General features: G+C 37.7%; 1 protein-coding gene across 3 annotated transcripts in view; it reads right to left on the bottom strand.

Annotated features, from left to right (window-relative positions):
• Klra4 (killer cell lectin-like receptor, subfamily A, member 4) overlaps nt 1-5,262 on the bottom strand; it is a 23,572-nt gene extending 18,310 nt beyond the window's left edge. The window contains exons 1-4 of one of the 3 annotated variants that reach the window (XM_006505646.2): nt 5,128-5,262; nt 3,152-3,315; nt 1,067-1,156; nt 1-186 (exon numbers count right to left, since the gene is read on the bottom strand). The exon at nt 1-186 is cut by the window's left edge and continues 21 nt beyond it. In XM_006505646.2, coding sequence (XP_006505709.1) covers nt 1-186; nt 1,067-1,156; nt 3,152-3,263 — 388 coding nt within the window. In that variant the 5' untranslated portion in view covers nt 3,264-3,315; nt 5,128-5,262. The remainder of the gene's footprint in view (nt 187-1,066; nt 1,157-3,151; nt 3,316-5,127) is intronic. The other 2 variants (NM_001252577.1, NM_010649.3) reach the window with 2 other exon arrangements.
• Nucleotides 5,263-14,596: the final 9,334 nt, after the last annotated feature.

Genomic DNA, 14,596 nt, shown 5'->3' on the forward strand with positions numbered 1-14,596 from the left:
AAACAGTCCTGGTTTTATCACACAGTATGTTTTGATCCCTGTTGAGGGATTCCAGAAGATTACACTCTATAGACTTATTTTTCAGCAGTTCATCCTTCAAGTTGATGTCACTTTGCATGATGCTGCAGTTATTGTGGTGTTTTAGAAATTCCTTCAGTTCATGTTTTTGTTGACCATACTGAAAAACTAAGTTAGTCACAGTTATAATATCAAAAATGCTTATAAGAAGTATATATTGACATTTAAGGTTAGAGAAAAAGCTTCATGTTGACACCCAACACATATCATTACTTTCATAGGTACTTTAACATTTATAAACTAGAACTTCAATTAACTTACTATAGAAACAGATACTTCAACATTTCAATATGTTAGGTTTATTAACTTCTAAACAAATCACAAGCTGAAGAAAATTACGGTGGAAGTAACCTCACTTCATATTTGCAGCACAAATTTGCATTTAATTACCTAAGTAAAATATTCAGTGAATACTTAACACACTATGAAAATGTGAACTAATAAAACACATTAAGAAATGGCACAATTCTTATTGAAGCATATGTAATGCAATATATCCACATACATAGTTATGTTCTAGCAGAACCTAAAAGTGATTTCCTCTGCTAATGTAGAGAAAACAATTAAGTTTAACCTTTAATTTCTCTGTACAGATGAAGTTTTCTTACTTGAGCATGACCTCAGTATACATTGAAGAAATATAAAAAGAAGGCCATCAATTCTTTGCACAGCTCTTTCTCAAAAAAATTTTTACGTTAGATTCACAATCACCTGAGATCACAAAGTAGACTATCACCAAGTCCTCAGAAGGAACATGACCAAAAATGAGACCAAACAGGGGAACTCTCAGCATCCCCAGAGCTAACATATTAAGTAAAATAGAGAACAGAACACTGCATTTTGTCAGGGAAAAATATTGTAACCCCAGAGATTCTGACTCATCCCCTGATTATAGGCAGACGAAAGTACAGCATGTATAACTGTGTAGTTCATGTGTAAAGCTATTGTTTAGACAGAAGGTCAAAGAAGGTGTATCTCAATTACTCACTGTTTGTCATAAGCACTGCAACAGTTACCAGTCGAAGGGAAATGAGGATCCCGAGAGCTATCACAATGAGCTGCCAGGGAACTGAACACACTTAAATCAGCAAAACAAAGCAAGAAAATCTCTATTAATAGGCCAGTTCTCAATACTAATTACAATTTTTGTAGCATGGAAACAAGGGAAAATTTTGTACAAGTCTAGCATATGAACTGACTAAAAATATACACTCAAAATTTTAGATTTCGACCTAAATTGTACAGACTCTAGAAATCCTACAAATATGAAGTCTCAAAAAATTTTGAACTTGGCTTAGAAGGAGCTAGATGACAGGCAGGTGTCCTCACCCAATTCTATAGGAACAAAAGGGCATTCTACAGAAGGCACTTGAGATATGGATACTATCCAAATACAAAGTACCAAGCAAAGGCTTGAAGTCCAACAAGGAAAATAACTGAGGATTGAGAGGAAAGATAGTGGGATGGGTGTTTTTGAGAAATGTTAGGGAACCACAGTTGTTCTGGACCTTATCTATATACATTCCCATTTTGAAAGTGCCTACAAGTTAAGAATCACTTTTTTCTTGTAAGTTCAAAATTGCTCTATATAATACTCAACATTTTGGTGTATCTAAGGCATTTGGAATCTGAAACTCATGCCTTTATTCACCATTATATCAAAAAAGAAAAAGATCTCTTCTTGGAGCACAGCTGTGGCAATGTGTATAGAGCAACTAAAATGGATAAAATTTGACATTACCTCAGTTTCAGTAATAAACAAAATTATTCTTGATATTTTTGGGAACTCAAACTGGGGTTTGCTCATTCCCACATAGACTAATCCTCTTATCCCCTCTTCCTTAATCTGCAACTTTATTCTCAGGAAGAAACTTCCTCTTTTGATGGACAACAGTTTTTGATTAGTTACATTAAATATTTGGATATTTATGATTATTAAAACACTTTCCTCAAGAGTGAAAGCATTGTTTCTAATGCATACGCTTCATTTCCTTAGGATTTTGTTTCTTTAGAACATTTGGTATTTTTTCAGAACCCAGTTTGTCTGTTAGGTTGAAAGTTTGGATGTTTATGACAATTAAAACACTTTCATCTTACTGGGAATGGTGGCTCATGCCTTTAATCCCAGCACTTGGGGGACAGAGGCTGGCAGATTTCTGAGTTTGATACCAGCCTGCTCTACAGAGTGAGTTCCAGGACAGCCAGGGCTACACAGAGAAACCCTGTCTCGAAACAAACAAACAAAACAAAAAGCCCCACTTTCTTCTTGCATGAAAGTATTGTTTCTTTTCTTTTCTTTTTATCTTTTATTTTCTTTTTTCTTTTTTTGGTGGGGGTGGGGGAAAGTTTCAAGATATAATTTCTCTGTGTAGCCCTGGCTCTCCAGGATCTCACTCTGTAGACCAGGCTGGAGTCAAACTCAGAAATCCACTTCCTTCTGTCTCCCAATTGTTAGGATTAAAGGCATGCACCACCATTGCCAGATTAAAATGTTGTTTCTAATGCATAAGCTTCATGTCCTTAGGAGTTCATTTCTCTAGAACATTTCACAGTTTTTTAAACACTAGTTTTAATATTAGTTTTAAAGATTTCAGAATTCTTCTTGACTAGACTAAATACTACTACTACTACTACTACTACTACTACTACTACTACTACTACTACTACTACTACTAATGTCCTAATGGTATAATCTATCCTTGATTCTCAAGTAATTTTATTATTATTATTATTATTATTATTATTTTGCATATTCCCACTATTCTACTCAGTATATCTGAGTTATTCCCTTACCAACAAGCATCTAAAAAGCAGAAAGGTTGTATTTTTTCTTTCTGTTTTTTTTTAATTTTAAAATTGATTGCTTTATTTTTTAAACTTAATTTTGACCAATTTTGTACCTAATTACCCTCCAACTAATACTCTTTTCTTCTCTCTCACCCTCATGCATAACTAAGGCCAGATGAAATGGAACACTATACATTTCAAAAAAACGTATTGGGATATTTTTAAATTACTAAAAATTTAAAGTACAATTTTTTAAAAAGTGATTTTAGACACTTAAGGCACTTACCTCTGAGGCGAGCTTTTTCAGGCTTCCGTGTCTCCTTGAGCCTCATCTCGTTCTGCAACCCTGAAGACTTATGGAATCTCACAGCTGAGAAAGTGTCTTCCTGTTCAGTCATCTTGGGAGTATGTAGAGTATGTTCTCTTTTAAAATATGTCCTTGAGTGATTTCTAAAGAAAACGTTAAAATGCCAACCTATTGGAATGCTCCTGGATCTGATGATACAGAAGTTTGGGAAAGGGAGGGGTTTGACTAACTCCTTAGTCATCCAAACACTGCAGCATGGACTGACCTCGCTTTCCATTACATGTGAGAAACATTTGCAGATTTGGGTTAAAATTGTTCATATTTCTTTTCTTTTTTCCCTTTTTTATTAGGTATTTTCTTCATTTACATTTCCAGTGCTATCCCAAAAGTCCCCCATACTCCCCCCCCCCCACTCCCCTATGCACCCTCTTTTACTTATTGGCCCTGGAGTTCCCCTGTACTGAGGCATATACAGTTTGCACGACCAATGGGCCTCTCTTTCCACTGATGACCGATTATATTTCTAATGGTAACAGCAATTTCTAGGAAATACGAAAGAATTAAAATTTACTTCTAAGGCAATATATTATGGACACAGCTGTTTTTTTTTTCAAAATATTCAGCACACAAAAATGTTATGTAAAAGTGCTACCACTGAAAATCATTGAAAAAAATTAAACAATCTCTTCAAATAACAGAGTCAATGATTTAGGAATAAATAAAAATTTTGCTTTAAAATTATTTACACATTTGATAAACAAATGAATAATAAATGATATTTCAGCCTTTTTAAATATACGACTCTCATAGTTTTCCAGACATTACTGCAGGTAACTCAAGACACATAAATATCCTTTGGTTTGAAGCCCCAGCCAGCTGAGATGTCCAACGTCTCCACCAGGCCACAGTCTACACATTCATCTCCATGCTTGGACTACATAAGTGGATTCAAAAAAATCCTACTGAGTGGGATAATTCAGTCCAAACAAGGCAATACTGTATATTCTCTCTCATTTGAGGCTTCTGGTTCAAAGTCCTCAGAAATGATTTGTTATCTTTAGTAAATGAAGCAACCAGGAAAGTAGAAAGGGGACTTTGCCAATGGAGTCCCATGAGCAACAGAAAAAGGCATAGAGGATACAATACAACGTTTCAATCTTAAGTCTACACAGTCATGTCACATATAACATACTCATACACAATGTTGCAAGAGGAAGTTATATGAAAAAAAATTTCACTATGCAGCATACATGGTCTAATGCCCCAAAAAGATAAAATCTGATAATAGGTATCAATGTATTAGTAAAGAGTAAAAAATTGTAACTGGCATTACTCTTACATTAATAACTGAGCTAAGAGACAGCAGATAGTAAATACAAGCTGCATGTGTGATAGCTTTTTTTTCTATTTTTTTTTTTAATTTATGAAGTTTACTGAAGTGATTCACTATTTGTCTTATTTCTTGACAAAAGACATCCTTCAATTACAGAGTTCTTTTCCAAATAGTTATTTATTAATATTGCTCTTAGGTTGGGTGTGCACAAGTCAATGTGCATGTGTCCAGAAGACACATTTTCAAAGTGAGTTCTCCTACTCCACTTTCCTTTTATTTACAGGGATTAAACTCAGGTATTCGTTAGGCAGTACATTTATACACTTCACCTGGATACTATTATCACATCTTTCAAAAAGGTAATATATAAACATGTAATCCAGTTAAAGAGACATGAACTCCATAGATTCCTCTACCTTGATTTCTTAGCGCACAAGTTCCCACATACTCTGAAAGAAAATAACCAGTGCAGAATAACAGTTTTCACATGCTGCCAGATTTAACCTGATATAACACAGCCAAAAGGGCTCCTATCAATCATCCTCTCACGTCACACCATATGAAATTCTCTAGAGTTTATTTGAACATTTGATAGAAAAACAATAAAAGCAACTATTGTTACCTGTGACTCTACCTGAAGTGAGGTGGGTAGAAGGAATGGATGTCCCTGTTGGGGTAATGTGGGCCTTTTCTGGTGTGTATCCCCTTAGAGGCTCCAAGAAGAAAGGCAGAACTAAATTTCCTCTGAGCAACACTCAATCTCATGGTTTTCTGCCCCTCCTCTTGACCAAATCAAAAAGAGGAAATTGCTTTTGAAAGCTGAGTCTGAAGGCAAGGGAAAGAAGCAAAATATTTTGCCAGATGCTGCAAAAGAAATGACTATATATGATATTTGAAGACAGAAAAGATGAGCATTCCTGCACAGAGAGCAAAACCTGTGTCTTTAGCAAAACCATTGGGAAAAAGATGGACTTAAAACTTGTCTGCTCACAATTTTTTATTCGACTTTTGGAAATCTTCTATTATGTTGCTATTTTTTATATTAATGTTTTGATGTTGAATCATGCTAATTGCATCTTAGTGTGTATTAGAAATGCCTTTAAAGCACATTTCCACTGGTAAAGTCTGCCTGTACATGCTTCTAGATTTTTAATCATAGGTAATATAGACTGTGAACAGTGATGTCATTCCATATAAAGAGGTTTACTGCTGATATTTTCATGGTACTGGGGTATCAAATCTAAGACAATGAGCATGCTCAGCAAATACTTTATCCCTGGGCTATAGACTCATGCTTCATTTTGGTTTTCTTCTGATGTTTTGTTTTTTGGTTTGTTTTTGTGGTGGTGGTGGTGGTGGTGGTAGTGGTTGTTTTGAGATAGTTGTACCTTCCTATGTATCACAAGCTGCTCTCACACTCACAGTCCTCTATCCTTACTCTTTCCCGTCTTTAGAAAATACTAAGAAAGATATTTTATACATGAAGTCATGGGATTCAAAGAGATACATATTTTAAGATCCGTGATATAGATTATCACATGATATCTACTTCATTTACAATCTATCAGTTAGGATGAAAATATTCACAACTGATTTTTAGAGATGAGATGAGGTGATTTTTCTTCTGTGAATTTTGTCATTGGGTTTGTGATGAGAATTCCTGCTAAGAAGGTGTTTCAATCAGCTGATTTAAAGTACATAAAGGCGAGTTTGATGTCATGCTATGGGTCTAGGGACTATTTATCTTACCAGCGGCTAGCTCTAGCCCTTTAAGTAACCTGTGTCAGAACTAACATCCTTTGATTAGTAAATAAAAACTTCATGAAATCTATGAACACATCTGACTATTAATATCCATTTACCTGAAGGCTTAGAGTGTCTTCTGATGACCTGTGGAAAATCTTTTCTAATCTTTCTGTTATTACCTCTCTGATGTACGAACAAATGCATAATAAAATTGTATGATATATTTATGATTTTCTATATTCTTAAAAACCTCAAAACTTTATGAAACTGCTTCTACATTTGAACATGGAACCATGATCTCTTAAAATATTTCCAGAACACACTATCATTTATTCCGTTTAAGGTGAAAGCTGGATTTTGCATCAGTAGACCTTCTTTGAAAGCCCTTGCTGTGCAAACATTTCTACTGAGGTTGCACATTCTAGTGATGATTCACATGCTAGATACATTAGACACTTCACTGGGATTGAGGGTATGGTTCAGGGTAGGGCATGTACAGAGTCTTGACCTCATACAACAGAGTAATCATAATAACAACAATAATAGTAAAAATGACAATGATAGTAACACAATCAATGATAATAACAGAATAGATAGAGGAAGTTAAAGACTATTTGATTTCAATAGTCTATTGCTATGAGTACACCAATTTTAAATATGTTCACAACTTTCAAAAAACTTTATTTTCATTTGATTGTAGGTTTTCCAACTGGCTGGCTTGTTTTTCATGAGAACATTTTAAATTGTTTTTTAACTCAAGAGACAGTGATTAACCATGCACTGGGAAATTGTGGATGGCTCAAGACTAGAAGAGGAACTGAAGATAGACTGTCAAGCCTGATGCCTAATAGAATAGGTAGGAGGGGACCACCTGCTTTTCTCTTCCATTACTAAACTAAATTTCAGCCAGCCTTGAATTATACCTACTCAGTGGCTTCTTTAGGTCTTTCTTTCACTCCACCTCCATTTTCTTTTCTCCCAGTTCATAAACTATTCATGTGCTTATCAATAGACAGTGTTGCCTGTTTCTTATATGACCAAGGTCTGTCTCCTTAAATTGTTTATTTTTATAGATGTACGAAAAGAACTTTTATATTGATCATTATTGTTTCATGTGTGTATGCTTACAAATGCTTGAGTGCATACAAGCCATGTGGTATACAGAGGAATACCTTTGGGGTTAGCTCTTTTCTTCTACAGAGAATTCAATGAAACAATTTTTTTGGCTGTCATCAGGCTATGCTGTAGTGCTTTTACCCACTAAAACAATTCAAATTCCAGTTTTTGATACTTTAACACAAATATGTATGAGTTACCACTTAAGTCTGCCATTATCATGTACCTGACCTTCATTGAAACAGATGACAGACTTTACATCATCTCAACAGTGTAATAAAAGTTCTGTGGATGCAGTGTGAATGATTCCATAACACCTCCAGATAGTCACTTTTGTCTGTAACCCTTAATTCTCGGGGAATCATTCCATTTATAAACTACACACACACACACACACACACACACACACACACATGCACACGCACACGCACATACATATACACACATACACACAGAGGATATGGGAAGGGGGGTGGAGAAGCAGCAGTGCTGAACAAAGTGGTCACAGTGTCCCTGTGCAGGCAGATGCTTGTGCTGTCTCAGCTTTTCTCAGAAAAGACTCTGAAGAAGTCAGCTGAATGACTTAAGGACACTATGAACCTATACTCCAAATACATCATTAATTCATGCATGGAATATGGATAAAATTGACACTTAAAGGAGCATCGATTTTAGTTTCCCATGAAGCATGAGTCTGCCAGCTGGGGCATCATGAGTGGAAACACCAAACCAGGCACTTGTGACTTCATGTAAGTCCCATCATTCACAGATTCTTCCACCACAGTACATCAGAAGTGCTGTTTCTTTATAGGGTTGCTGTGAAGGTTTAATAAGATACACAAATAGCATTTTGTTTTCTTGTGTGCAAGACAGGGCCTCACTATTTAGCCCTATCTGGGTTGGAGTTTACCACATAAAACAGGTTGGCCTCAAAAATCACAGAGATTGAATGATTCTTTCTCCCAGTTTCTGGGATTAAATGTATGAATCACCATTTGAAGCTTCAAATAATGTTTTTAATCATAACCTGGCAAATGAATAGTAAGTTGCATTCAATATCAAACATTACTGGGGGGGGCACTCCAGTCTTTGCCTATCATATTGATATGATCAAAAGACTGATACTTTAAGCTTATGTTTTCATGTGGTCATAAAGATTGGTTCACCTCCTTCTTAGGTTTAGAGTAACTGTAATCTAGAATACTGGAAGAACCGGGTAGATTTCAAGAGAAGGTTGTTTTTTATGTTGACTTTTTTTGAGCATTTTAGCTTCCAGAAGCTTCTCTAAGACACAGGCTAGATTTTCTAAGATTGCAGGTGTTTGGAAGGATAGAATAGGGAGGGCACATGAGCAAAAGTGAGAAACTGACACATCTACAGCCTTGAGCTATTGCTGCTCTAGAAAACCCACATTCCTCCCTCCTCTGAGAGGTTCATGTCACCTTGCACATGGAAATATTAATGGTACTGAGATATTCTTGCATCCATATCTCTGCTAGGAGGGTGTCATCTTTACCACAGAGGCTAACCTCATACTCAGGGAACACTTCTTTGTGATTTCTGCATATTGTTTGCCTTCTCTAACACCATGAAAGTCTGTGAGCAAGTATGTCTCTAGTTGCATATGTAGCAGTGGATGGCCTAGTCGGCCATCAACGGGAGGAGAGGCCTTTGGTATTGCGAAGATCATATGCCCCTGTACGAATATGCCAGGGCCAGGAAGGGAGCAGGAGTGGGTGGATGGGTAGCAGGGTGGGGGGAGGGCATAGGGGGCTTTGGGGATAGCATTTTAAATGTAGATGAAGGACATCAGGGATCTTTCCAGCTTCTGGCTATTATACATCAGGCTGCTATGAAAATAGTGGAGCATGTGTCCTTATTACCAGTTGGAACATTTTCTGGGTATATGCCCAGGATAGGTATTGCTGGATCCTCTGGTAGTACTATGTCCAATTTTCTCAGGAACTGCCATATTGATTTCCAGAGTGGTTGTACAAGCTTGCAATCCCACCAGCAATGGAGGAGTGTTCTTCTTTCTCCACATGCTGACTAGCATCTGCTGTCACCTGAATTTTTTATCTTAGCCATTCTGACTGGTGTGAGGTAGAATCTCAGGGTTGTTTTGATTTGCATTTCCCTGATGATTAACGATGTAGAAAAAATTTTCAGGTGCTTCTCATCCCTTTGATATTCCTCACTTGAGAATTATTTGTTTAGCTATGTACCCCATTTATTAATGTGGTTATTTGAATTTCTGTAGTCCAGCTTCTTGAGCTCTTTATATATATTGGATATTAGTCCCCTACCAGATTTAGGATTGGTTAAAATCCTTCCCCCATCTGTTGGTGGACTTTTTGTCTTTTTGACAGTGTCTTTTGCCTTATAGAAGCTTTGCAATTTCATAAGTTCCCATTTGTTTATTCTTGATCTTACAGCACAATCCATTTCTATTGTGTTTAGGAAATTTTCCCCAGTTCCCATATCTTGGAGGCTTTTCCCCACTTTTTTCTCTATAAATTTCAGTGTCTCTGGTTTCATGAGGGGCTCTTTGATCTGTTGAGAGCCGTGCAGTGAGCAATCACCATTATAAGATGGCGCAGGCTTCCACTGCGCCTAACTAGTAAACAAGCCTTATGCGCAAGTGCAAGAGTGAACTCACAACTAGTCACTGCCCTTCTCGCAGCATAGTAATGGGGTGATGGGCGAGCAACGAATCAGGAGCTGTCACAACACACCAGGTGCTGAAACGTCATGCTGCGGGCTATATAAGCAGTGCCATTTTCCCAGTTCGGTGTCTCCTCTCCTAATAAGTAAGCAATAAAAGCTTTGCTGCAGAAGATTCCGGTTGTCCTGAGTGTGTTCTTGCTGGTGGGGACAAAAGCTCGGGATATTGATCCACTTAGACATGAGCTTTGCAAAAGGAGATAAAAATGGATCTTCTTTATGATAACAGCCAGTTGTGCCAGCACCATTTTTTGAAAATGCTGTCGTTTTTCCACTGGATGGTTTTAGCTCCCTTGTAAAAGATCAAGTGACCATAGGTGTGTGGATTCATTTCTGGGTCTTCAATTCTATTCCATTGATCTACAAATGTGGTACATTTACACAATGGAGTACTACTCAGCTATTAAAACAATGATTTATGAAATTCTTAGGAAATGAAGGTATCTGTAGGATATCACCCTTAGTGAGGTAACCCAATCACAAAAGAAGTCATTAGACATGCAAACACTGATTTGTGGATATTAGCCCAGAAACTTAGAAAACCCAAGATACAATTTGCCAAACACAAGAAAATCAAGAAGCAGGAAGACCAACGTGTGGATACTTCATTCCTCCTTAGAATAGGGAACAGAATACTCATGGAAGGAGTTATAGAGACAAAGTTTGGAGCTAAGGTGAAAGGATGGACTATTCAGAGACTACCCTACCCAGGGATCAATCCCATAATCAGCCACCAAACCCAGACACTATTGCATATGCCAGGAAGATTTTGCTGACAGTACTCTGATATAGCTGTCTCACGTGAGGCTATGCCAGTGCCTGGCAAATACAGACGTGGATATTCATAGTCATCTATAGGATGGAACACAGGGCACCCAATGGAGGAGCTAGAGAAAGTACATAAGGACTTGAACGGGTCTGCAACCCTATAGGTGGAACAAAAATATGAACTAACCAGTAACCCTAGAGCTCATGTCTCTAGCTGTGTATGTAGGAGAAGATGGCCTAGTCGGCCATCATTGGGAAGAGAGACCCCTTGGTCTTGCAAACTTTATTTGCCATATATAAAGGCCCAAGAAGTTTAAGTGGGTTGATAGAGGAGCAGGGCGGGGGGAGGTCATGTTAGCATTTCAAATGTAAATAAAGAAAATATCTTTAAAAAACTTCTCAATGAGGAATACCGAATGGCAGAGAAGCACCTGAAAAAATGTTCAACATCCTTAATCATCAGGGAAATGCAAATCAAAACAACCCTGAAATTCCACCTTACACCAGTCAGAATGGCTAAGATCAAAAATTCAGGTGACAGCAGATGCTGGCGAGGATGTGGAGAAAGAGGAACACTCCTCTATTGTTGGTGGGATTGCAGGCTTGTGCAACCACTCTGGAAATCAGTCTGGCGGTTCCTCAAAAAATTGGACATAGTACTACCGGAGGATCCAGCAATACCTCTCCTGGGAATATATCCAGAAGATGCCCCAACTGGTAAGAAGGACAATGCTCCACTAAGATCATAGCAGCCTCATTTATAATAGCCAGAAGCTGGAAAGAACCCAGATGCCCCTCAACAGAGGAATGGATACAGAAAATGTGGTACATCTACACAATGGAGTATTATTCAGCTATTAAAAAGAATGAATTTATGAAATTCCTAGCTAAATGGATGGACCTGGAGGGCATCATCCTGAGTGAGGTAATACATTCACAAAGGAACTCACACAATATGTACTCACTGATAAGTGGATATTAGCCCAAAACCTAGGATACCCATGATATAAGATACAATTTCCTAAACACATGAAACTCAAGAAAAATGAAGACTGAAGTGTGGACACTATGCCCCTCCTTAGAAGTGGGAACAAAACACCCTTGGAAAGAGTTACAGAGACAAAGTTTGGAGCTGAGATGAAAGGATGGACCATGTAGAGACTGCCATATCCAGGGATCCACCCCATAATCAGCATCCAAACCCTGACACCATTGCATACACTAGCAAGATTTTATCGAAAGGACCCAGATGTAGCTGTCTCTTGTGAGACTATGCCGGGGCCTAGCAAACACAGAAGTGGATGCTCACAGTCAGCTAATGGATGGATCACAGAGCTCCCAATGGAGGAGCTAGAGAAAGTACCCAAGGAGCTAAAGGGATCTGCAACCCTATAGGTGGATCAACATTATGAACTAACCAGTACCCCGGAGCTCTTGACTCTAGCTGCATATGTATCAAAAGATGGCCTAGTCGGCCATCAATGGAAAGAGAGGCCCATTGAACACGCAAACTTTATATGCCCCAGTACAGGGGAACGCCAGGGCCAAAAAGGGGGAGTGGGTGGGTAGGGGAGTGGGGGTGGGTGGGTATGGGGGACTTTTGGTATAGCATTGGAAATGTAAATGAGCTAAATACCTAATAAAAAATGGAAAAAAAAAGAGAGAGACTGAACACAAAGTGGGTGTTTCCTTTTTTTTTTTTTTTTTTTTTTTTTTTTTGGTTGTTTGGACAGATAGGATCATGCCTATAACTGGAAAGCCAAAGAGCCGCAGCTTTCTCTAAGCTTTGTACACTTGAGCTCTAAATGTACAGAAGAATGTAAACTGTTAGGAAGCACAGTTAGCATTGTATAGTGACTACCAATGGAATGGACTGGATTGACAGTCCAGTTTTGTTTCTTGAACCAATGTGCAGCATAAACCATGATGTAATAAACTCACATCTCACATGACCAGGTAATAAATCTTTGAAGTGAAAAACTAGAAGAAATATTTGTTTTCTGGAGATTTATCTTTAAATTTATTGTAAAAAAACTAACAAAAAACACACAAAAATAAAAACATTCATAAGCACGCGCACACACACACACATGTTCCTTTTCTGTAAAGGCCTTTATTTGTGAAAACACAATTGCCCATTCCTATATGTTGAGATAGACACAATCACAATTCCACATTCAAACCTTCCAATCAGACCCTCAGACCTCAGTGCTATCATTGCACAGCTGCAAGCTGCTCTTCCTGTCCCAGGCTGATGTGAGGGATACCTGGAGTAGTAACCAGACCACAGCAAAGGATGGCCTGATATCTTGCTTCAAGGGGAGGACTGGTTTATACTGCCCAGCATCTCACCTCTTGATGATGTCTTTTCTGGTAGAACTTTTGCTACCATAGAATATCATAAATTCACAGGTCTTAAGAAAACATAAAACAGTTCTAATTTGAGATTTCCTCTGTTGGTATTCACCCTGGGCATTTGTACTCATAGCTGTTTTAACACTTTGCCTAATCTGCCTACATACATAGTCCTTGATAGAATCAAGCACTGAGAACAAGAAAATGAGAAAGATGATTCAGGAACGTAGTAAGAATGATAAAAGGGGATCATATATGGTTTCCTGTGGATACCTGGGCTCCTGAATACCTAGGGATACAAATTACTCTTGGAGAAGTAAGATAGGTAACAATCTGTAAGACTTTTGCCTCTTCAGAGCAGACTCTAATCCAGCTCCACTGAATTCTTTGTGGAGTGAGTGGGCTTGTCTCATCCTTCTTTAGCCCTCTTTTAAGTTTATTTCTTTTTCTTTTTTATTTCTTCTTTTTTATAATATGTGGTTTCATATATTTCAGGACGGCCCAGAATTAATGTTTAACTGAAACTGCCCTAAACACTCGATCTTATTCATTCTAACTTTTGAGTTCCAAAATTTCAGGGTGATCTGCCATATGGAGCTATCATATCATTCTTTTACTTTTGATTGTGTGCTAACTTTTGTGTTCCTTCATCTTCCAATTTCATGTGTTTTGGGAACTTTATTTTGGGTATTCCTAGCTATTGGGCTAATATGCACTTATTAGTGTGAGCATATCATGTAGGCTCTTTTGTGATTGTGTTACCTCGCTCAGGATGATATACTTCAGATCCATCCAAATGTCCAAGAATATCATGAAATCATTGCTTTTAATAGTTGAGTAGTATTTCATTGTATAAGTGTACCACATTTTCAGTATCCATTTCTCTGTTTAGGGTCATCTGGGTCCTTTCAAGTTTCTGACTATTATAAAGGAAGCTTCTATGAATATAGGGGGCCTGTGTCCTTATTACAAGTTGGAGCATCTTCTGTGTATATGCTCAGCCATGGTATTTGTGGAATGGGTAGTACTCTATTCAATTTTCTGAGGACTGCGAAACTGATTTCCAGAGTGGTTGTACCAGCTTGCAATCCCACCAGTAATGGAAGTGTGGTCCTCTTTCTCCACATCCTTGACAGTCTCTGCTGTTACCTGAGGTTTTGATTTTAGCCATTTTTACAGTTGTTAGGTGGAATCTCAGTGTTGTTTTGATTTGCAGTTCCCTGATGATTAAGGATGTTTAACCTTTTTTTAAAGGTGCTTCTCAGCCATTTGGTATTCCTCAGTGAGAATTCTTTGTTTAGCTCTGCACCCCAATTTTAATAGGGTTATTCAGTTTTCTGAATCTAACTTCTTGAGTTCTTTGTATATATTGGATATTAACC

The sequence above is a fragment of the Mus musculus genome, chromosome 6, assembly GCF_000001635.26.
Source record: "Mus musculus strain C57BL/6J chromosome 6, GRCm38.p6 C57BL/6J".
NCBI lineage: Eukaryota > Metazoa > Chordata > Mammalia > Rodentia > Muridae > Mus > Mus musculus.